Below are 24,296 nucleotides of genomic sequence, written 5' to 3' on the forward strand. Positions count from 1 at the left end.
TATTTTTTCCAACCATCTTTGCATTCCCTAGATAAATCCCACTGGTTGTGATAAATTATTTTTTATATGTGTTGCTGGAATTGATTGGGAAGAGTTGAAGATTTCTGTCTCTGTTTATGAGAGATACTGGTCTGTAGTTTTCTTTTAATACCTTCTCTAGTTTTGGTATGGGGAAATAATGGCCTTTTGCAGTGAGTTGGGAATTAGTCCCTTATAGTTCCTTGAAGGATTTTTTAGCATTGGGGTTATTTCTTCTTTAAATGTAGTAGACTTTGTCATTGAAACCATATGTGCCTAGAGTTTTCATTTTCTTTTTTCTTTTTTTTAATTGAAGCATAGTTTATATACAATCAAAAATTGTTTTCAAGTATACAACACAGTGGTTCAACAGTTACTTATATTATTAAATTTTCACCCCCACTAGTAGTTACTGTCTATCAACATAGGAAGATGTTACAGAATTACTGGCTATATTCTTCGTGCTGTACGACTGTCTCTGTGAGCAGCTTATATTGTGAATGATAATTTTTGTGTCCCTTTATACCCCTCACCTTCCCCACCAACCTCTCTCTCATGGTCAATTCTCAATATCTCTTTTGTTAATTTTGTTTTGCTTTATTTTTAGATTCCACATATAAGTGAAATTACATGGTATTTGTCTTTCTCTGCCTGGCATATTTCACTTAGCATAATACTCTCTAGGTCCATCCATGTTGTCACAAATGGTGAGATTTTTTATTTTTTCATGGCTGAATAATATTCCATTGTGTATATGTACCACATTGTTTTCATCTGTTCATCTATTGATACACACTTTAGTTGCTTCCAAAACTTGGCTATTGTAAATAATACAGCCATAAACATATGGGTGCATATATCTTTTTGAGTCAGAGATTTTGTTTTCTTCAGGTGCATAGTTCCTGAGTGCTTATCCCCTCCTTGCTCTGTTCCTCTCCCTCCCCCTTGTCGGCTGTGATGGAGGAAAGGCTTGTGTCCTAATGGATCATGGCTCTACCACTTTACCCTTCTCTGTGAAGTCTTCTCTTCTTCACCAGGTAGAGGTGGTCTGTTCTGCAGTCTTCAGGTCATTCTCGGGGTTAGTTGTACTTGCTCTAGTTGCCTCCTTGGTATGTGTATGGAAGGTGATTTCTGCTTTGCCTTCTTACTCCACCATCTTTTTTCCCGTCTCCTGAGTTTTCATTTTCAAAAAGATTTTAACTACAGATTTGTGTAGCTGATATAGGATTTTTCAGTTTATCTATTTCTTCTTGGATAAGTGTAGGGATTTTGTGGCTTTCAAGGCATTAGTCCATTTTATCTAAGTTGTCCAATTAATATGCATAGGTCTGTTTGCATATTTCTTTATTGTCCTTTTGATGTCTTGAGGTCAGTAGTGATATCCACTGTTGTTACTGGCATTGGTAATTTGTATCCTCTATCATTTTTGCCTTGTCAGTTTATCTGTTTATAGATATTTTCAAATAATTACCTTTCAGTTTCATTGATTTTATATATTTTTTTCCCTGATTTTATTGATTTGTCCTTTTATCTTTATTTCCTTCCTTATGCTTTTTTTGGCTTATTTTGCCTTTCTTTTCCTAGTTCCTTAATAGTAAAGCTTAGATAATTAATTTTTGGATGGCTTTTTTGAAATATAAGCTTTCATAGCTCTAAATCTCTCTATTCACACTATTTAGATATATCCCCTTAATTTTGATGTTATATTTTCATTTTTTTGTTCTGTTCAAACTATTTTCTAATTTGAGTATTCCTCTTTGAATTTGATCCATGTAATTTAAAAGTCTGTTATTTTGTTTCCAAGTATTTGGGGATTTTTTTCAGATATACTTCTGTGTTGATTTCCATCAGGACACAAGCCTTTCCTCCAAATTTAATTTAATTATGGTCACTAAACATTAGTTATGAGTTCCATTTTGAAAACTTTCTAAAAATTTATCTTATAAAAAGGAAATGGTTTGTCAAGGTGAAAGTTCCTTGTGCATTTGACAAGAATGTGTATTCTGCTGTTGATGAGTGGAGAGGTATATAAATATCAGATACTATTGTTCATGATGATCAATTCCTGTATAACCTTTCTGAATTTTTATATACTTTTCCTTTTGATTACTTGAGAGGAATGTTGGTTTCGAATTTTAAGTGTGGAAATGTCCATCTCTTTTCATTTCTATCAATTTTTGCTTTATATATATCATACCCTGTTGTTAGGTGCATACACTTATAAGATTCTTATGTGTTCTTGTTGAATTGATCCTTTTAACATTGTGCTATGTCCTTTATCCTTGTGATTTTTTTCTTGCTTGGAAGTCTGCTTTGTCTTTTTTTTGTTGTTGTTATTAATCTACAATTATATGAAGAACATTATGTTTACTAGGCTCCCCCCTACACCAAGCCCCCCCACCCCATTATAGTCACTTTCCATCAGCGTAGTAAGATGCTGTAGAATCACTACTTGTCTTCACTGTGTTGCAACAGCCCTCCCCATGCCTCCCCCCTATATTATACATGCTAATCGTAATGCCCCGTTTCTTTTTCCCCGCCCTTATCCCTCCCTTCCCACCCATCCTCCCTAGTCCCTTTCCCTTTGGTAACTATAAGTCCATTCCTGGGTTCTGTGATTCTGCTCCTGTTTTGTTCCTTCAGTTTTTCTTTGTTCTTATACTCCACATATGAGTGAAATCATTTGATACTTGTCTTTCTCCGCCTGGCTTATTTCACTGAGCATAATACCCTCTACCTTCATCCATGTTGTTGCAAATGGTAGGATTTGTTTTCTTCTTATGGCTGAATAGTATTCCATTGTGTATATGTATCACATTTTCTTTATCCATTCATCTACTGATGAACACTTACATTGCTTCCATTTCTTGGCTATTGTAAATAGTGGCTTTTGGATGTAGATTTCTGTAGATGTCTATTAGGTCCATCTGTTCTAGTGTGTTGTTCAGTGGCTCTGTGTCCTTACCTATTTTCTGTCCAGTGGATCTATCCTTTGGAGTGAGTGGTGTGTTGGAAGTCTCCTAAAATGAATGCATTGCATTCTCTTTCCTCCTTTAGTTCTGTTAGTATTTGTTTCACATATGCTGGTGCTCCTGTGTTGGGTGCATATATATTTATAATGGTTATATCCTCTTGTTGGACTGAGCCCTTTATCAGTATGTAATGTCCTTCTTTATCTCTTGCTTCTTTCTTTGTTTTGAAGTTTGTCTGTACTAGTATTGCAACACCTGCTTTTTTCTCCCTGTTGTTTGCATGAAATATCTTTTTCCATTCCTTTACTTTTAGTCTGTGCATGTCTTTGGGTTTGAGATGGGTCTCTTAAGCAGCATATAGATGGGTCTTGCATTTTTATCCATTCTTTTACTCTGTGTCTTTTGATTGGTGCATTCAGTCCATTTACATTTAGGGTGATTATTGAAAGATATGTACTTATTGCCACTGCAGGCTTTAGATTCATGGTTACCAAATGCTCAAGGTTAGCTTCTTTAGTATCTTAACTGTCTAACTTAAATCGCTTATTGAGCTGTTATAAACACTGTCTGGTGATTCTTCATTTCTCTCCCTTCTTATTCCTCTTCCTCCATTCTTTATATGTTGGTTGTTTTATTCTGTGCTCTTTTGTGTTTCCTTTAACTGCTTTTGTGGGTAGTTGATTTTATTTTTTGCCTTTAGTTAGTATTTGGTTGGTCTGCTTTCTTTGCTGTGATTTTATTTTCTCTGGTGATATCTATTTAGTCTTAGGAGTGCTCCCATTTAGACCAGTCCCTCTAAAATACCCTGTAGAGGTGATTTGTGGAAGGCCAATTCCATCAACTTTTGCTTGTCTGGGAATTGTTTAATCCCTCCTCCATATTTAAATAATCGTGCTGGATACAGTATTCTTGGTCCAAGGCCCTTCTCTTTCACTGCATTCAATATATCATGCCATTCTCTTCTGGCCTGTAAGGTTTCTGTTGAGAAGTCTGATGATAGCCTGATGGGTTTTCCTTTGTAGGTGACCTTTTTCCTCTCTCTAGCTGCCTTTAGAACTCTGTCCTTGTCCTTGATCTTTGCCATTGTAATTATTATGTGTCTTGGTGTTGTCCTCCATGGGTCCCTTCTGTTGGGAATTCTGTGTACTTCTGTGGTCTGAACGATTACTTCCTCCTGCAGTTTGGGGAAGTTTTCAGCAATTATTTCTTCATGTACACTTTCTGTCCCTTTTTCTGTCTTTTCTTCTTCTGGTACCCCTATAATGTGAATATTGTTCATTTGGATTGGTCACACAGTTCTCTTAATATTGATTTATTCCTGGAGATTGTTTTATCTCTCTCTGTGTCAGCTTCTATGCATTCCTGTTGTCTGGTTTCTGTTCCATCAATGGCCTCTTGCATCTTATCCATTCTGCTTATAAATCTTTCCAGAGATTGTTTCATTTCTGTAACCTGCTTCTGGACGTCATCCCTTAGCTCTTGCATATTTCTCTGCAGCTCCATCAGCATGGTTATGAGCTTTATTTTGAATTCTATTTCAGGGAGATTGGTTAGGTCTATCTCCCCAGATTCCATGTCAGGGGAGGATGTCTGGGTTAGTCTGGTCTGTATCAAATTCTTCTGCCTTTACATGGCGATAGAGGTATTTGTGGGGAACTGGCGCATGTGTTGGCTGGGAGAACGTCCCTTCTTGCTGGTTTGTGGCCTTCCTCTCCTGGAAGAACAGTGACCCCTAGTGAGTTGTGCTGGGCAGTTGCGCGCAGACGGGGTTTCTTATTCTTTCCTGGCCACTGTGAAAGAAGCTCTGCCCTACTGCCTCAGGCTGCTTCTCTTCTGTGGCAGAGCCGCGTCAAAGGGAAATGGGTGGGAGGCTGTTTATCTCTGTGAGGGGTCTGTGAGCTGCGCTGCCGCCCAGGGGGTTAGGGTGCCCGGAGTTTCCCGGGATTCCCAGCCGCTGGGCTAAGTGTCCTGGGACGTTTCCGTCCAGCTGTGGGATCCCTGTCCCTTTAAGAGTTTGAGAAGGCACTTGCTTTTCTTTGTCCCAGGGGCGCCAGCTGCGTGGACCTGCTCACAGGTGTTACTGTCCTGTTTCCCTAGTTTCCAGCATCCCACGCATGCACTGTGTGTCTACCCTCTCATGCGGATGGCTAGGGCTTGGTGTTTAGCAGTCCTGGGCTCCTTCTCCCTCCCCGCTCTGACTCCTCTCCTCCTGCCAAGAGCTGGGGTGAGGGGTGCCTGGGTCCTGCTGGGCCGCGTCTTATATCTTACCCCTTTTGTGAGGCACTGGGTTCTCGCAGGTGTAGATGTAGCCTGGCTGTTATCCTATATCTTCTGGTCTCTCTTTTAGGAATAGTCGTATTTGTTGTATTTTCAAAAATATATGTGGTTTTGGGAGGAGATTTCCGCTGCTCTACTCATGCCGCCATCTTTGCTACCCCCACCCGCTTTGTCTTTTATTAATATAGTCTCTTCAGCATTCTTTTGATTGGTGTTTTATAGTACTTTTTCTTCCCTTGTTTTACATTTAACTTGCCTGTATCATTATACTTAAAGTGAATTTTTTATTTTAAAATGAGTTTTTCTAGGCAGAATGTAGTTGTGTCTTGTTTTTAATGTGATCTGATGATCTTTCTCTTTTAATCGGTATATTTATGCCATTTATATTTAATTTTGGTATGTTTGAATTCAGGTCTATCATTTTATTATTAGTTTTCTGCTTGTTTCCTCTTTTTCTTTTGTTTCTCTTTTTCTGCTGTCTTTTGGATTATTTGAACATTTAGTTAGTATTTCATTTTTTACTTTTTTTGTGTGTGATTATTTTAATGGTTGCTCTAGGAGTTGAGATTGTGTTTCTTGAATATAGTAGAAATGCAATACAAATTTGGTTGATTTAAACCTAACCATTTAACTTCTTGTGACTGTCTTTTTTTTCTCTATTTTTATGCAATGAAAAAATTAACTTTTTATGATTTGCTAAATGATTTGAGTATACCTGAAATTTGACTTGTGATTGAGAATTCTTGAAACAGTGAATAATTAAAGTAGTTATGCTTTAATCCTGAGAAGGAAGAATAAAGCAAGGGGAATTACGCTCCCCAACTTCAAGCTCTACTACAAAGCCACAGTTATCAAGACAATTTGGTACTGGTACAAGAACAGACCCATAGACCAATGGAACAACAGACTAGAGAGCCCTGATATGAACCCAACCATGTATGGTCAATTAATATATGATAAAGGAGCCATGGACATACAATGGGGAAATGACAGCCTCTTCAGCAGCTGGTGTTGGCAAAACTTTATAGTTACATGTAAGAGAATGAAACTGGATTATTTTTTAACCCCATATGTAAAAGTAAACTCGAAGTGGATTAAAGACTTGAATGTAAGTCATGAAACCATAAAACTCTTAGAAGACAACATAGGCAAACATCTCCTGTATATAAGCATGAGCAACTTCTTCCTGAACCCATCTCCTTGAGTAAGGGAAACAAAAGCAAAAATGAACTCATGGAACTACATCAAACTAAAAAGTTTCTGTATGGTAAAGGACACCATCAGCAAAACAAAAAGGCATCCTATAGCATGGGAGAATATATTTGTAAATGACATATTGAGAAGGAGTTAACATTGAAAATATATAAAGAAGTTACACACCTCAACACCCAAAAGGAAATAACCCATTTAACAAATGGGCAGAGGATATGAAGAGAGAGTTCTCCAAAGAAGAAATTCAGATGGCCAACAGACACATGAGAAGATGCTCCACATCACTGATCATCAGGGAAATGCAAATTAAAACCACAGTGAGATTTCACCTCACACCAGTAAGGATGGCCAGCATCGAAAAGACTTAAGAACAACAAATGCTGGCAAGGATGCGGAGAAAGGGGAACCTTCCTACACTGCTGGTGGGAATGTAAACTAGTTCAACCTTTGTGGAAAGCAATATGGACGTTCCTCAAAAAACTAAAAGTAGAAATACCATTTGACCCCAGAATCCCACTCCTTGGAATTTACCCAAAGAATACAACTCAGATTCAAAAAGACATATGCACCCCTATGTTTATCGCAGCACTTTTTACAATAGCGAAGATATGGAAGCAACCTAAGTGTCCATCAGTAGATGAATGGATAAAGAAGATGTTGTACATATATACAATAGAATACTATTCAGCCATAAGAAAGAAACAAATCCTACCATTTGCAACAACATGGATGGAGTTGGAAGACATTATGCTCAGTGAAATAAGCCAGGTGGAGAAAGACAAATGCCAAATGATTTCCCTCATTTGTGGAGTATAACAATGAAGCAAAACTGAAGGAACAGAATAGCAGCCGACTCAGAGACTCCAAGAATGAGCTAGTGGTTACCAAAGGGGAAGGGTGTGGGAGGGCGTGTGGGGAGGGAGGGAGAAGGGGACTGAGGGGTATTATGTTTAGTACACATGGTGTGGGGGATCACGAGGAGAACAGTGTATCACAGAGAAGGGACATAGTGGATCTCTGGCAACTTGCTGCACTGATGGACAGTGACTGCATTGGGGTATGGGTGGGGACTTGATAATATGGGTAAATGTAGTAACTACATTGGTTTTTCATGTGAAACCTTCACAAGAGTGTATACCAATCATGTCTTAATAAAAAATTAAAATAAAAAAATAAAATTTAACAACCTTGACCCAACAAAGGAATGTACTCTGAGAAACATTACACCAAGTACACCATGATATATGTTCAAAGATGTTCACTGCAGTGCTGTTTTAATATCAAAAATTGCACACAGTCTAAATATTCTCCAATAGGAAACTATTAAATAAATTACGGTATGTCTGGACCCTGAGATGTTATGTAGCTGTTAAAAAAAAATACGTTAATGAGACATGGGAAGGTTTCTATAACACATATTAAATTTAAAAAGATACTGAATGTATAGAGTATGCTAGATTCTCCAGCTATATATGCATTTAAAAAATAGTTATGCTTTTATAATTTAAATTGATTATAGTACAGGTAGATGTTAGAGATGATTATGTCTTCATATGCCTATATTATTCTTATTTTGTGTTCTTTTGAGCCTCATGTGGTACAAAAACATTGAAATGATAACAATAGTAAAAAACCTTTTCTAGACACTTTGGCAAATGTCCAAAGTATTATTTCTTAACAATTTAGAGGCAGTATTATTTCCATTTTACTGATATATGTACTGTGACTCAGTACAATTAAGTAATTTGCCTAAGACTGTGCATCTTACTAGTGAATTCTGAGTTCAGATCCAGATCTGTTTTGACTCCAAAATTTATTTGTTCTATCATTAGTGTAGTCATTCATTCCACTGGTATTTGTTGAATACCTACTGTGTGTGAGGTACCATATTATTTCTGATTGAATATAAATACAACCCTTCCCTGTTGGTGCTTGCTGTCTTGTGGGTGAGACAATCATTAAAAAAGCAATAAATGTGTAATTGCACTGTGATAACTGCAGTGAAGGGGAAGGACAGGGTATGATGAGAATCAAAAACCTGGGAAACTTAGTTTAGATTCTTTGTAGAAGTGGCATTAGAGGTAAGGATCCAGGATTGGTGGGAGTTAGCAAATAGTAGGAAGAAAAACTGTTTTAGCAGAGAGAAGAAGATGTCCCAAGGCCTTGAGATGGGAAAGAATTTAGAGGTTCCCAGATCTGAATAAAGGCCAGTGTGTCTGGAATGTACTAATAAACTTCATGTGTGAGATCAGGCTAGAAGAGTCAGGGGCCAGTTTGTCTAGGGCTTTGTAAGCCATGCTAAGTTGGTTAATTGGCAGTTGGATCCCTATTTTCCCTCCTTAAAATAGGGTCATTTAGGATGCAAACAAAGTAAGTTGTCATGAATTAGTTGACAGATGTAGCTGCTACCTCTTTACCTCAGTGTGAGGTAGTTGATTCTAAGAATCTAGCATCACTTGCTCATCTGTCTGTCTAAGTATCCTTGATGTCTCAGGTTTTTCTGATAAAAAGTAATGGAATTCTTTCAAATGGTTAGTAGGTTTCATCGTATTGGTTAAAATAATACTAGAAGACCTGTGCATGTAGAACATCATGTGACAGCCAGTGCACTTTATAAATATTTTCAACTTCAGGCATGCTGTAGATCGAATCTGCTCTTCATTTCATCTTTGTTTAATGAATGAATCATTGGAACACTATCTTTCAGTGTTTCCTTCAAATTTTTAATATTGAAACAGATGTTTTTATCTTTCTCAGTCCGAGGGAAAATGCCATAGCAGTGCTGGAGATGCAATATATGAAGTGGTGAGTCTGCAGCGAGAGTCTGAGAAGGAGGAGCCAATCACTCCTACTAGTGGAGGGGGTCCATTGTCACCCCAGGAGGATGAAGCAGAAGAGGGTAAGAGTGAAACTAACTTGGTCCCCTCTCTTTATATAGCTGCTTTATAATCCTCAAGTATGTATGTATGTGTGTGTGTTTGTGTGTGTGTGTATGTGTATATATCTGTGTCTGTACTTGTGCAAAGTTTGGGGGAGGAATAGTGGTCATGTCTCTGCTACTCTTAGACGAGATACTGCTGGGTGCAGAAGAGAATTCTGTCTGCTTGGTTCCTGGTTGCGTGGTCCCAGTGCCACTTAAACAGCTATTTAAATTTGACAGCCTCACTTGGCTGTTTTGCTTCCTATTTTTTTAAAGTGTATTTTAAAAAATTGAAGTATAGTTGGTATACATTATTATATTGGTTTCAAATATAAAAGACAGTGATTCAGTAGTTCCACACATTATTAAATCCTCATGTCAACTAGTATATTACTGTCTGTCAACTTTTCCTATTTTATTTCAAGTATTTCTGAAGTGTTTAATGAGAAGTTTGAAGTTCTCTCAAGTGTTTTTAGAATTTCACTGATATGTCATGCCCTGCTTCTCATTTGATGCTGTTCGGTTCTGATTTGTTTTTTGTTGCTGCCTAAATCCTTACCACTGAATTTTGAAATAGCGTGATATATCTGCTCTGTTTACTACACAGACGCTGCTGGGAGATGTCCTCCAACCTCATGAGGTCACACTTCATTTGGCTCTGTGCTCAGTAATCTTTATAGAAACTAGAGCTAAATGACAGATCTTTACTTCAAGCCCTTATTATTATCTGATTGTAGGATAAGGTTTATGAAAAATACATTTCTGAATTTATATCATCTTTGGAAAAAAGCATCTTAGAAGTCTCAGTCCTTTTCTCCATGACCCCATTCCTTTCTTTGATTGCCATAAATAAGATAGTTATTTTTAGCTAATATTTATTGAGTGCTTATTCTCTGCTAGACATTATTCTTAGAGTTTCATAAAAAAAACTTTATGAAGGTATAATTTACATACAATAGAATGTTGCTGGTTTCAGTGTATAGTTCATTCAGTTTTGACAAATGGATGCATCTATATACATTATATAACTTCCACTCGAATCATGATACAAAACATTTCCATTGCCCCCCTAAATTTCCCTCATGACCCTTTACAGTCCATCTTTTCCTTCATCTGTGGTCCCTGGCAATCACTGATCTGTTTTCTGTCACCATGTTTTACCTTGCATATAATTTCATATTAAAGGAATCATGTAGTACATAGTCTTTTGTATATAGCATCTTTCACATAGCATGATGCTTTGATATTTGTCAATGTTGATTCAGTAATTGGTTCCTCTTTATTGATGAGTAATCTATTGTAAAAATGTGCCACAATTTGTTTATCTATCTAGTCACCAGTTAGTGGACCTTAGAGTTGATTGTAGCCATCGGTAGTAATCAGGCTGCTATGAATATTTGAGTACAAGTGGTTGGTAAATAGGTACTTCCACTTCTCTTGAGTAAATGCCTAGGAGTGGACTGACTGGGTCTTATGGTAGGTATGCATTTAACTTTATAAGAAATCACTAAGCTGTTTTTCAAAGTAGCTGTACCTTTTCCATCCTTATCAGTAACATATGAATTAGTTGTAACATATCCTTATCAACATTTGTCATTGTCAATTTTGAAAATTATAGGCATTTTAGTGGATGTGTAGTGGTATCTTGGCATATTAATTTGAATTTCTTTAATGAAAAATGTTTTGCATCTTTTCACATGATATTTGTAATTTGTGTATCTTCTTGATTCAAGAATCTGTTCAAATCTGTTGCCCATTTTTTAAATTGGATGTTTGTTGATTTTTAAGATTTCTTTATATAAATTGACAAAAGTCTTTTATGAGCTATGTTGTGCAAGCATTTTCTCCCACTCTGTAGTTTCCATTTTCTGAAACAATGGCTTTGAAAGAACCAAACTTTAATTTTTATGAACTCTAATTTGTCAGTTTTTTCATTAATGGTTTTCTTTTGATCTATTTAAAATTGCATATATGGTTGGAGGTAGAGGTCAGGGTTCTTTTTTTTGACTTAAAAAAATACATTTATTATCTCATGATTTCTGTGGGTCAGGATTTAGGGGGTGACTTGTGTGGACAATTCTGGTTAAGAGTTTCTTATGAAGAGTTAGATATTGTCTGGGGATGTAGTCATTGAAGACTTCATTGGGTGGGCCTGGGAGCTCGGAGAAGCTTCCAAGGGGCTCATTCATATAGTTGCCAAAATGATGCTGGTGGTTGGCAGGAAACTTTGCTGCTTCTCAGTGTAGGTCCCCATAGGGGCTGCTTGGGTGTCCTTAGCTTCCCTCAGATGGCAATATAAGAGACTAAGATAGAAGCAGAAGTGCCTTTTATGTCCTAGCCTTGGCATCACACACATCACTTTCATAGTATTCTATTGATCACATAGTTCAGGTCTTACTTCCATTATGTGACTCCATTGTATTCTATACAAGACTTCCAGGACCACTGTTGGGTCATCTGCATCCCAGCCAACACAATGAGGAAAGGAACAGAAATCACATACAGGAGAATTTAGGACCAGACCTAGATGCTGTACATATTCTTTTCTGCTAAGTAAGTGCCGCAGGGGTGGCTGGGAAATACAATGGAGCTGTGTGCTCAGGAAGGAGAATAAACAGGTATGACAAAGATCTACTGGAAAGTTGTGTGAATGCAAGATTTCAGGTAATGTCTTGCAAAAATGGCATTCCCTTTAGAGATGAAAATTTGTGGAACTAGAATTGGGAGAGAACTAACGTAATAGAATGCCAGGTGCCACTCAATAAGAATACATTATACAATTTAGTATTATGTAATTTTGCCTTTTATTCCAATTTAGTAAATAAAAATTGCTCCCTTTTTATCCACTAACTTAAAAGGATAACTAGCTAATGTAGATTTGAGTATCTATTAGCATATAACCTAGTTTCATACTTTACTTATGTTAGTCCTGAGAAATTACTATTGTCATCTTTATATTTGATATGAGGAAATAGACTAAACAATTTTAAATAAATCATTTGACATCATAGGGCTAATGAATATAATATACAGAATTCAAACCTATGTCAGTTTCATCCTAAAGCCTATGAATTTCATGACACGCACAATCAAGGTATTCTCCTTTGACCCACGGAATTGTTCTAACAGTGTAATAGACAAAGGAGGCAGCGATGTGCAGTGTGGTGAGTGGAACAGGGATGTTCAGTGTGATATGGATCAAAGATTATTAGTTTGGCTTGGCAAACTTGAGAGGTCACTGAACCCCTATGAGTGATTTTAATAAAGTTGGGAAAGAAGCCTCATTGTAATGGATCAAGGATTGACTAGAGGTGAGGAAGGGGATAACAGTGTTCTAATTGTTCTTTCAAGAATGTTGATGAGAAGAAGAGGAAAGGGACTGGACTAAAACACTAGGGTGTATCTGGCTGGGAAAGTACATTTTTTAGGTATTAGATATTTGAGCTCATCTGTAGTTGGAAAGGAAGAGCTATAAAGAGAGTAGTTACCCTTCTAACACTTAACCATACAGTTTCCCAAAATGCTTCTGTGTCTTTGCAAATGCTGTTTACTCTGCTTAGAAATTTTTTCCTCTTAGGTCCACTTCAGTAAGCTCTTCAACAAAGGCATGTTAACAGCCAAAAGAAAATAATAATTTAACATAGTGTCAGTTTTTGACACTTAGAAATATTTCAAAATATGTTCTATGACATTTTTAGTAGGTTGCTCAGGAAAATTACATTTAAAATATATTTAATGCAGCATAGCTGTTAGGAGCTAGGTAGATTCACTTACCAAAAACAATGACAGAAGTCGATAAAATTGTCAGAAAACCAACCAGTTCAGGAGTTGAAAAAGTCACCAAATTATACAAAAAATTGAGAAGCATTTATTCAGGAAAAGCTAGTGAATGTTGGCTAAGAACAGTGTGTGGTGTTTTAGCTGCTCACCTTCTGATCATTCCCACCACTGTCTTAGTCATGGTCGTTTTAAAAAGGTGGGGCAAGCTATGAAAACTAGAATGTTTATTTTGCTGCCTGAAAGGGGCTTACTGGATTTGGGGTAAATGTGGGAAAACCTCATATTTCTGGAACATTGTTGGAAACAGTAGTGATATTTGGGACCAAAAAAAGGAAGGCCAGTGTTGCAAATAGCATGAAATTGTGATTCTGGGTGAGGAAAGCCACAGATTGGACAGAATTTTAACATGGAGATTTAAGGAATAAGTGGGTTTTCATAAGATCCTACAGATCACTGATGTCTGGAAATCTGTGCACATGTGCAAGGCTGTGCACAATCAAGAGAGTCCAGAGAGGACCCTGACTAGTCACATGTTCATGTTGGATATGAGGCCTTACATGTGTGTAATGGAGTTGTGTTTCCAGAATTCTGACTTCTAAATAGCTGTGCTTCTTTCTCTTCCATGGAGAGAGTCTGTGTTCCAGATGGAGGAAGTAACTGATGCATGATTCTCCCACAACCAAGCTTTAGTATTCCTCTGTCAACAGGTGGCAAATCCTTGGCTCCAAATCTCGGAATCCAGATCTGAACTCTATCTGGCCCTATCATTTCTTGTACTGGATTATTGTTAATACCTCCTAACTGGTCTCCTGCCTTCTACCCTGTCCATATTCCTCTAGTCTGTGTTCTGCATACCAGCCATAGTCATCCCCTGAAATGTGTCAAATCATATTACTTTTTCTCTTCTTAAATCCTCTGTTGACTTCTCATTTCACTTAGCCAAAGTTCTTTTGCCATGGTTTACAAGGTCATATGCAATTTTCCTCTCTGATTTTTACCTTTCTGACCTCATTTCCTACCACTCTCTGCCTCACAAATTCCACACTCATCCTTTTGCTGTTTTTCAAACATACCAGGGGAACTCTTGCCTCTGTTCTATTGCACTTCCTGTTCCCTCTGTTAGGAATTCTTTTTTCCTAGATTGTTACATGGTTCTCTCCTTCCCTTCTTTCCAATCTTTCCTTAAAAGCCACCTTCTCAATGAGATCTTGCCTACGCAGTAAAAAGTATAAGAAATAAGTGAGCAAATAATAAAAATAAATATTTATTAAAATAAATATAATAATAATGAATGAATACTTTTCCTTTCATAATGCCTCAAAAATGATTCAATACTAAGAATGAATAGAAAAACAGTAATATTTCTGGAATTACATTTGAAACTGAAAAACATACATAAAAATTTCAATTTCTCATTCTTATAAATGGTTTGAATAAGGACAAGTCATCAGATTTCTTTTTTTCCTCTAAAATTTTTTCACTTCTGATCTTAACAGTTTTTCACTATGTGAGATGTCACCTTGTCTATCTATTAGCCATCACCTATGTTAAAAAAAAGCTACAAAAATCAGAGTAGGAAGTAATAGTTTCTTTTCTTTTATAGATCATGCATTTCATGCATTTTCAGTACACTTTATTATTAGTTCTGTAATTGACATTTCTGTCAACGCAAACATCAAAAGTTAGCACTGGAGGTGGCATAGAAATGTTTTCCTGCCAGGGGGAATTGGAGTATTCTTTTATTTAATTATTTTTGACAATCTGCCTGTCAAAGCAAAAGTGGAAGTTCACGTCATTCTAAATTGTCTTACCTTAGCCTGTAATTTAACTAAAAAGGTATACAGATTTAAAAAGACTAAAATTGCTCTTAATTTTCTGGGAAAGATCTGAAGTAAAATGAATTAAGGTATCTGCATATTTTTCAAATGCTATTCAAAAAATGAAGTGTGTTAAAGGGTATTAATTTAAACGCAAGGAATTTTAGCTGAAATTAAGTCCCTCAGTGCAACATTATACGGATTATTTTAAAATTAACCTTTTCACCTTTATATACTCCCACATGTTCTGAATTGCTTTAGCTTTTGAAATTTGAGGTACTTGGTATTGCTTCCTCTGAATTTCAAACTGGCTTTCTGTTTGTTGACCTCATGCTTGTATTTAGTTACTTGTAGCATGGATAGCAAATTATGAAAAGGCAACAGATAACAAATGTGATGTGATTTCCCTTGAGACACATGCCCAAGTAATTAGAAAAGACCATATACACAGTAATGGTAGGTAAGCTTCACTGTTGGCTATACATTTTATGTTCAGTATATCTTTGCATTTTTTTGTTTCTGTATTTGTATTGGTTAAAAAGCTACCTAAAACGTAAGTTCCCCTTGTTTTAAGTGATTACTAGCTGTCTAATACTACTTCTAATCATTTTAACTAGAAAGCAAAATACAGGTATACCTTGGAGATACTGTGGATTTGGTTCCAGACCACTGCAGTAAAGCAGATATGATAATAGTGCAGATATATCATAATAATATGGATATTGTAATAAAGTGAGTCAAATGAATTTTTTGGTTTTCTAGTGCATATGAAAGTTAGCAACAGTAGTAGCTATTAAGTTTACAAGGCATTATGTCTAAAAAAAACATGTACATATCTTAATTTAAAAAATACTTTATTGCTAAAAAATGCTAACCATCATCTGAGCTTTCAGTGCATCACTCTTTTTGCTGATGGAAGGTCTTACCTTAATGTTAATGGCTACTGGCTGATCAGGGTGGTGGTTGCTGAAGGTTGGGGTGGCTGTGGCAATTTCTTAAAATAACACAATCGTGAAGTTCGTTATATTGATTGACTCTTCATGAATGATTTCTCTGTCGCATGTAGTGTTGTTTGATAGCATTTTATCCACAGAGTTTTTCATCATTGGAGAGAGTCCTCTCAAACCCTGCCACTGCTTTATTAAGTTTATATGATACTCTAAATCCTTTGTTGTCATTTCAGCAATCCTCGCAGCATCTTCAGAGTAGATTGCTTCTCAAGAAACCACCACTTTGTTTGCTCATCCAGAAGAAGCAACTCCTCATGCATACAAGTTTTATCATGAGGTTGTAGCAATTCAGTTACATCTTCAGGCTCCATTTGTAATTCTAGTTCTGTAGGTATTTCCACTATTCTTCAGTTACTTTTTTACTCAAGTCTTGAACCCCTCAAAGTCATCCATGAGGGTTGAAATCAGCTTCTTCCAAACTCCTGTTAATGTTGATATTTTGACCTCTTCCTATGAACCATGAATATTCTGAATGGCATCTAGAACTGTGAATCCTTTCCAGAAGGTTTTCAGCCTACTTTTCCCAGATTCATTAAAGGAATCACTATTTATGGCAGCTTATAGCCTTATAAAATATGTTTTGTAAAAAGATTTGAAAGTCAAAATGACTCCTTGATCCATGGGCTGCAGGATGGATGTTGTATTAGCAGTAATGAAAACATTAATCTCACTGCACATCTCCATCAGAGCCCTTGGATGACCAGGTGCATTGTCAGTCAGCAGTCAGATTTTGAAAAGAATCTTTTTTTTTCTGAGCAGTAGGTCTCAATAGTGGACTTAAAATATTCAGTAAACCATTTTATAAACATATGTGCTGTCAGCCAGGCTTTGTAGTTCCATTTCTAAATCACAGGGGGTTAAATATAACATATTTTTCAAGGGCCCTAGAATTTTCAGAATAGTGAATGAGCATTGGCGTCAGTTTAAAGTCACTAGTTGCATTAGCCCCTAACAAGAGAGTCAGCCTATCATTTGAACCTTGGGAGCCAGCCATTGACCTCTCCTCTCTAGCTATAAAATCCTATTTGATATCTTCTTTCAATAGAGGACTGTTCTACCCAGAAAATCTATTGTTTTAGTGTAATCATCTTTAAGAATTATTTTAACTAGATCTTCTGGATAACTTGCTGCATCAGCACTTGCTTGTACTTTTATGTTTTGAAGATAACTTCTTTCCTTCATCTTCATGAACCAACCTGTGCTAGCTTCAGACTTTTCTTCTGCAGCTTTCTTACCTTTCTCAGCCTTCCTAGAATTGGAGAGAGTCAGGGCCTTGCTCTGGATTTGGTTTGGGCTTAAAAGGATGTTGTGACTGGTTTGATCTATCCAAACCAACAAACTTTCTCCATATCAGCAGCAACACTGCTTCACTTTCTTATCATTCATGTGTTCACTGGAGTAGCACTTTTAATTTCCTTAAGAACTTTTCCTTTGCATCCACAACTTGTCTAACTGTTACAAAAGGCTTAGCTTTCAGCCCATCTTGGCTGTTGACATACCTTCCTCACTAAACTTGATCTCATTTCCAACTTTTGATGTAAAGTGAGAGATATGTGACTTTTCCTTTCACTTAAACACTTAGAGGCCATTGTAGGCTTATTAACTAACCTAATTTCAGTATTGTTGTGTCTCAGGGAATAGGGCAGCTTGAGGAGAGGGAGATGGGGGAACAGCTGGTCAGTGGTGTAGTGAGAGCACACATAACATTTATCAGTTAAGTTTGCCATCTTATATGGGTGCTATTCACGGCACCCAGAACAATTATAATTGGGACATCAGAGATCACTGATCACAGATCTCCATAACAAATGTAATAGTAGAAAAGTGTGAGAATTGCCAAAATGTGACATATTTATACACAAAGTAAGCAAATGCTATTGGAAAAATGGTTCCAGCAGACTCATTGGATGAAAAATTGCCACAAACTGAATTTGTTAGAAACACACTATTTGGGAAGCATAATAAAGCAAAGCACAATAAAACAAGGTATGCATGTTTTTTCAAACTATAGATTTTTCTTTCAATTTCTTAATTCATAGTCTGATGAGAGAAAAGGCAATTACAGTTTTTACTTTGGAAATCAGTTTGCAAATCAAATTTCTTTATATTAAAATGAAAAGAAAGAGAATATAGAAAAAAAGAGTAGTTTAAGAAAATAAAATCATCATGTAGCATTTATGTGTGGCAGTCGTTGGTTAAGGAAGTGCTACACAAACTTCCGGTGTGCCAAAGGAGACCTTGTTAAAATGAAGTTATATATTTTGTGGTCTGTGATGTGGCTTGATTTGCATTTCTAAAAGAAAAAAATCTCCTACCAGATGCCACTGCTCTTGGTTCACCACACTTTGAGAAGCAAGGATTTAAATGGTCTCCTTATATAAATTCTTTTAATCCTCATATCAGTCCTATATAAGGTCCATACTATTATTATATCCATTATACCAATAAGCAAAATATGTTTCAATGAAACAATCTTGGTGTGCTAGATACTACTTCTTTACCAATCAGATACTTTCCATGTTGATAAAATTGTGTGTGGGGATGGGGGTGGAGAGGGAGGTAAGCCTTTATAATATTGCTGTTCCACTCTTGCATTTTTACATTATCTGTTTCAATGAGCTAAAATTATTAAGAAATTGATGTGTTAATTTAGGGAAGGTATTTGAGAGAAAGCAGAGGGAGAGAGTGTATTAGTTTTCTATTGTTTGATAAAAAGTTGTCCAATATTTTAGCATCTTAAAACAACACACATTTATTATTTCACAGTTTCCATGATCAGGGGTCTGGGTACAGCTTAGCTGGGTCCTCTGTTCAGGGTTTTATGAGGCTGCAATCAAAGTTTCAAATGGAACTTTGGTTTCACCTAGGGCTTGTGGTTCTCTCCAAAGCTCATGTAATTGTTGGTAGAATTCATTTCCTTGCAGCTGTAGAACTCCTGGTTGCTTGCTTCTTCAAGACCCCCAGAAGAATGTCTCTATTCTAAAGGAAGGTCCAAGCCCTCTCTTAAGGTTTTTACCTGCTTAGGTCAGGCCCATGTGGGATAGTTTCTCTTTGATAAACTCAAAGTCAGACTGGTCAGGGACCTTATATCTGCAGAATCCCATCACCTTTGTAATATAACACACTCTAGTCAAAGCTGTGCTATCCATCTATTCACATGTCCCACCCACACTCAAGTGTATGGGTTACCTAGGGATGTACAGCAGGAGGCAAGAGTCTTGGGCATCATCTTAAAACTGCCTGTCACAGAGAATTATGTACCCGAGATGAAAGAAACTATCATTTTTCATGGATCTGTTATATACCAGCCACTTTTCCATACATGTTAACCTCACTTGTCACTATAACTGCAAGGTAGGTACTATTACTCTTTATACATTTATATCTCATTTCTCCTACTGGACTAGGTCCTATCAAGGACATACATGTATACAGTATTAGCTAAACAAAAATTATCTAAACTCTTCAAAACAGTACGTGATAGAATTATAAGAGCATTGATTTGCTGTAGATTTCTAGTGTCTTTTCTTGAACTATTGCTGCTGCTTTTTACACCCCCACCTTTTCTGCCTGTTGGAGCCAGGTGTCAACTGTCAGATTACATGACTTTTTCCTTATGATACCTCTACTTATCCCCAATCAGAAGTGATCTCTTGTTTCCTGAATATAGAATTCCACTGTAATCTTGCTTGTGCATCTTTAATGACACTTATGGTATTCCATGTTAAATAGCAGTTACATGTGTCTTCTCTTTTCTAGTTGACTATAAATTCCTTCTGGGAAGCTTGGATCCTTATTCATTTTTGTATCTACCCCTGTGCCTATCAGAGAGGTTAACACAGTGGGTAAGCAGTAAATGGTAGTTTTAATTCACTTTCAAGTCACCAAGTCAGGGAAAGTTTGAAATAGTTTGTGGGATTTGGAAGAGTAGAAAGTGGGAAGCACAGTGTTTTGACATTTGTGAAAACAAAGAGTATAGATGCCAGCACAGTATGCAGAGAGAATCCTGTGAGGCAGGGAAAGCAAGGTTGGAGAGGTAGGCTGAAGGTGGGCCTTGGAGAACCTCTCAAGAAACATTGAGCAACATGACTTTAATTGTGTGAAGCAATGGTGAATCATTGAGGGATTTTGAGCCAGGGCATGCCGTGAGCAAAGGTTTGAATGAGGAAGATTAAGCTGGCAGTACAGCATGTAAAGTGCAGTTATGAACAGTGAAGAATCTATGATGTATATGCTTAATTTGAGGAGGTAAAATCAAACTATGATGGTAGTCCTGGAAATAGAAAATGAACAATTTTAAGGAAATAATTGCCAGGAAAGGATGACTGAGTCATAACTGTCTTTAATTGCCATATTCAAAGGCTGGGTTAGCTCGCCCTGAAAGAGAGCATATTTGTATATTAACTAATTTCATTCATTTATTTAAGAAATGTTTGTGTACTTGCATATTTTTAGCACTATGCTCGGTTCCTTACATTTTAGGTGAGAATAAACATTTTCAAATTATTGCAGGAATAAAGTAATATTATGAACCATTGCAGTGTGCATTGCATCTGACCCAAGTATAGTCAAGTACCAAATGTGTGGCTTACATCCTAAGTGCTGTGAGATTGATCAGAGGGTCATCTGTGGTCTTGACCTTTTCCCCTGTAGATGACTAGTGGTGTTCCAAAAACAGCTTGGATTTAACCATTGGATTCTTGAGTATTACTGCTTCCCAAAACAACTGGACTCAATAATTTAATATTTATTTCCTCCCCTGTGATTTGTATTTCATTAAAAAATCTAAAATATAAAATTGTGTTGTTTATTTCATAAGTACAGTCTTTTAAGGTCTAATCTTATTCCACCTTATATATACTGTTACATTTTAAAATACAATGCCTCTAAAAAATGAAAATCCACAGCATTCAATAGAAAGTAAACTACATTCTCCCATTTCTAGGTTGCATGTCTATTACCAAGAAAAATCTTCATGTAGTTTTAAAGAGTAATTGACCTTTCAGTTTAACAAAGAATATATTTTAATCACTTCCTTCAGCAGTATTTTTGTGCCTGGAAATTTTATTATCCTGTCTTTCATTGGTAGAAAATTCACTGAAATCAAGTGTTTTATCTTTTTTTTTTAACTGATAGAATTCTGTATTTGGCACATTGAAATCTGATTCTAATGTGTTTAATATGTATGGGAATGATTTCCGTAATACTTACATTTGAAATATATAGTCTCTTATATTTACTATCAATACACCCTCATTTTTAGTGAAATTGTTCCTTTGGAAACTTTAGTACTGGGCATTTAAAAATTCTTTCACCTTTAAGCAGATAAAATGAATAGCTATTCTGACAGTGTCCTGGGGTTGGCAAAACTATGGCCTACTGGCCTAGTGTGGCCCAAAGCCTGTTTTTTGGGTATTGCTCCTGTGCTAAGAATGATTTTTATATTTTAAAGGGTTGTAATAACAACAGTCCCCCCTAGCCCTCCAAAAAAAAAAAGCAGAAAGAGAAGAATATATGAAAGAGCTAAAAATATTTACTATTTGGCTCTTTACAGAACAGTTGGCCAACCTTGATAATCAATGTATTTGTAAATAGCTTTAAGTATGTTTTATGTGATTTCTGAAACTCTACGGAATGTACTGTTGTTATTATACTTTCTCTTGTGTATATAACATGGGACCATATTATAGGTGATACTACTTTTTGTTATTTTTTATGTTTTGTTACATAATAAGTGCCCTGTGTATTAGTGCTCCAAAATAAACGGTTTTTCTAGAACTTTTTACTATGAATACTGTGGTAAAATTTTAATGTATTTCTATTGGGAAGTATCTAAAAAAATAAAAAATTTTTTTTGTGTGTTTTGAAACAACGTTAAACAGAGCAACTCAAATTTCATGAATTGATTTTGTTGTTAATAAAAAATAAATTTGAAAGGAAATGAGGGAAATAGTAAGAGAAGAAGTATGCTAGTGTTTCATTATATAGGTGTGATGGCAATCACCCATCTTTTTCATCCAGCTGTTGAAGTGTGCCTAAACTGTTTGTTAATATTCAAGCTTCAAATGTCCTGTTAGTTGTTTTGGCAAGTCCCAAATATGCATTTAATTCAAACTGTAATAAATGAATCATCTAATACAAATAGTATATCTTGAGATCATAAACTTTTTTTTATATTGTTATATAAGCTTTTGTTTTTGTATTGTCAGATTTGTTTGAGTATTTATATTAGCTGAACTGTATTAATGTAAAGATACACTGTCAAGAATTAAGTGATGTTTCCCTTTCTATATTCCATGATTTGTTTAAAATATTCATATCAGAGGTTAGAAAATTAGTTGAATTAACCAGTACCCCCATAGAAAATTATCCTTAGTTCTCTTTCTTAACTAGTGCTATTTTCATGTCATTCCAGTATGCATGCAGCTGTCCATTATTTTTCTAACTTCACTGTAATAAATGCTCAGTTCCAAAGCTTCTGAATTCTTCTGCATGCTAGCTAATGTCATGTTTTTTTGCCTACCTTCATGTCTCAAGTTTACTTATAGATGGAGATTAAAATCAATTAATTTGTAATTTGTCTTAGAGACATTGTCACAATGCTGCCTTTGTAATTTCTCCATCACCACTTTTTGTAAATATAGAATATGATTATTACTGGAAAGAATATTAGAAGATAAGGGAGAGGTTGAATTCAGTAAAACTTGGTTAAGCAATTTTTGGATGTAGCACAGTGCTACATCAAATTTGGATGATAACACTCATGTTTCTCACTGATATTATTTAGAGGTCACATTATATATAAAGATGTTTTATTTGAAATCCTTGAAGTTTAAGTGAAATGAGATTTTCTGCCTCCTCATTAAAACACCTTTCCTACTTAATTTAATTCACAGAATAATTGGGAATTGGGTGAAAATATTTGATATCCAAAGTTTTGAATTAATACAAAATTTAATTCTTGATTATTGTTTCTTTTTTTAAGGAAAGTACAGTTGACCTTTGAACAATATGGGTTTGAACAGCACAGGCCCACTAATAAATGGATTTTTTCAATAACATACTGGAAAATATTTTTGAGATTTGCAGCTATTAAAAAATTCTCTTTTCTCTAGTTTACTTTGTTGTAAGAATACAATACATATACATATAACATGAAATATGTGCTAATTGACTGTTTTATGTTATTGGTAAGTCTTTGAGTCAACAGTAGGTTATTAGTAGTTAAGTTTTGGGGAGTCAAAAGTTTTAACTTTTTTCTAGTAGGTGAGGAGTTGGTGCCCTAACCTCCATGATGTTCAAGCATCAACTGTAATTATCTCATGATCTGAAGATTTGTTTTGTTTTGTTTTATTTTAATGAAATATGTTTCAAATGTGTAGCAGTCTCACATATTTGTATGCAAAGCAATCATATTCTAAATAAAGTTATACACTGGTACTTCTTTGAAGATTGGAAGGCTTAATATTAATATTATCTTACAAATGTTTCCATTGATAGTAAGGTTGGCCTTTAAGTGATGGATAAGTGAACTTTGTACTTGAAGGGTCAGTGCAGCTGGCTAAATGCCACACAGTTTTTATAGGAACTTATATGATTTTATTAACATTTTAATGTGTAATTATATTTTCCTAAGTGGTTCAGTAAAGTGTGTGCTTGAAAATGTTGTCCAGATCATCCAGCATGCTAAGAGGGAGATAAGAATATTTATTCACAGTTGGCTGTAGCTTAATATACCAGTAACATTTTATTTATGTATTTTTCTGTATTGGCATGAAGTTTTTTCCCCCCATTTTTAAATTGACATATAGTTAATATACAATCTTATATTGATTTCAGGTATACAACACAGTGGTTCAACAGTTACCCTTATTAAATCCTCACCCCACTAGTGCAGTTACTATCTGTTAACATAGATGTTACAGAATCATTGACCATATTCTCCATGCTCTATTACTATCCCCGTGACTAACTTATATTCTGATTGAGAATTTTTGTGCCCCTTCATCCCCCTCAGCCTCCCCAGGCCTGCTTCATCTTTGACTGCAACTGCTTTACTTGGTGTGGTGGTGGTAATAAATCAAATATAGCACAAACATAGATTTCTAGAAATTGAATTGCTGTGGTGTATACAGTCTATTGGTTTTGGATCAGTACTCCTGAATTGCTTTCTAGGTAGACTGCAAATTTATGCCCCTTCTAGTCATGTACCTGAGCATCCTTTCCCTCATACCTTCACCAACAGAGGATATTATCAGCCTTTTAAATATTTTAAATATCACTCTAATTG

At 35.9% G+C, this 24,296-nt stretch overlaps 1 protein-coding gene across 6 annotated transcripts in view; it reads left to right on the forward strand.

Annotated features, from left to right (window-relative positions):
- The window catches only part of RABGAP1L (RAB GTPase activating protein 1 like), a 685,104-nt gene that overhangs the window by 112,814 nt on the left and 547,994 nt on the right, over positions 1 to 24,296 (forward strand). For all 6 annotated transcript variants that reach the window (XM_073216782.1, XM_073216783.1, XM_037013728.2 and 3 more), the window contains one exon: positions 9,237 to 9,378. In XM_073216782.1, the coding sequence (XP_073072883.1) occupies positions 9,237 to 9,378 (142 nt within the window). The remainder of the gene's footprint in view (positions 1 to 9,236; positions 9,379 to 24,296) is intronic.

This window comes from Manis javanica, chromosome 11 (assembly GCF_040802235.1).
Source record: "Manis javanica isolate MJ-LG chromosome 11, MJ_LKY, whole genome shotgun sequence".
Taxonomy (NCBI): Eukaryota; Metazoa; Chordata; class Mammalia; order Pholidota; family Manidae; genus Manis; species Manis javanica.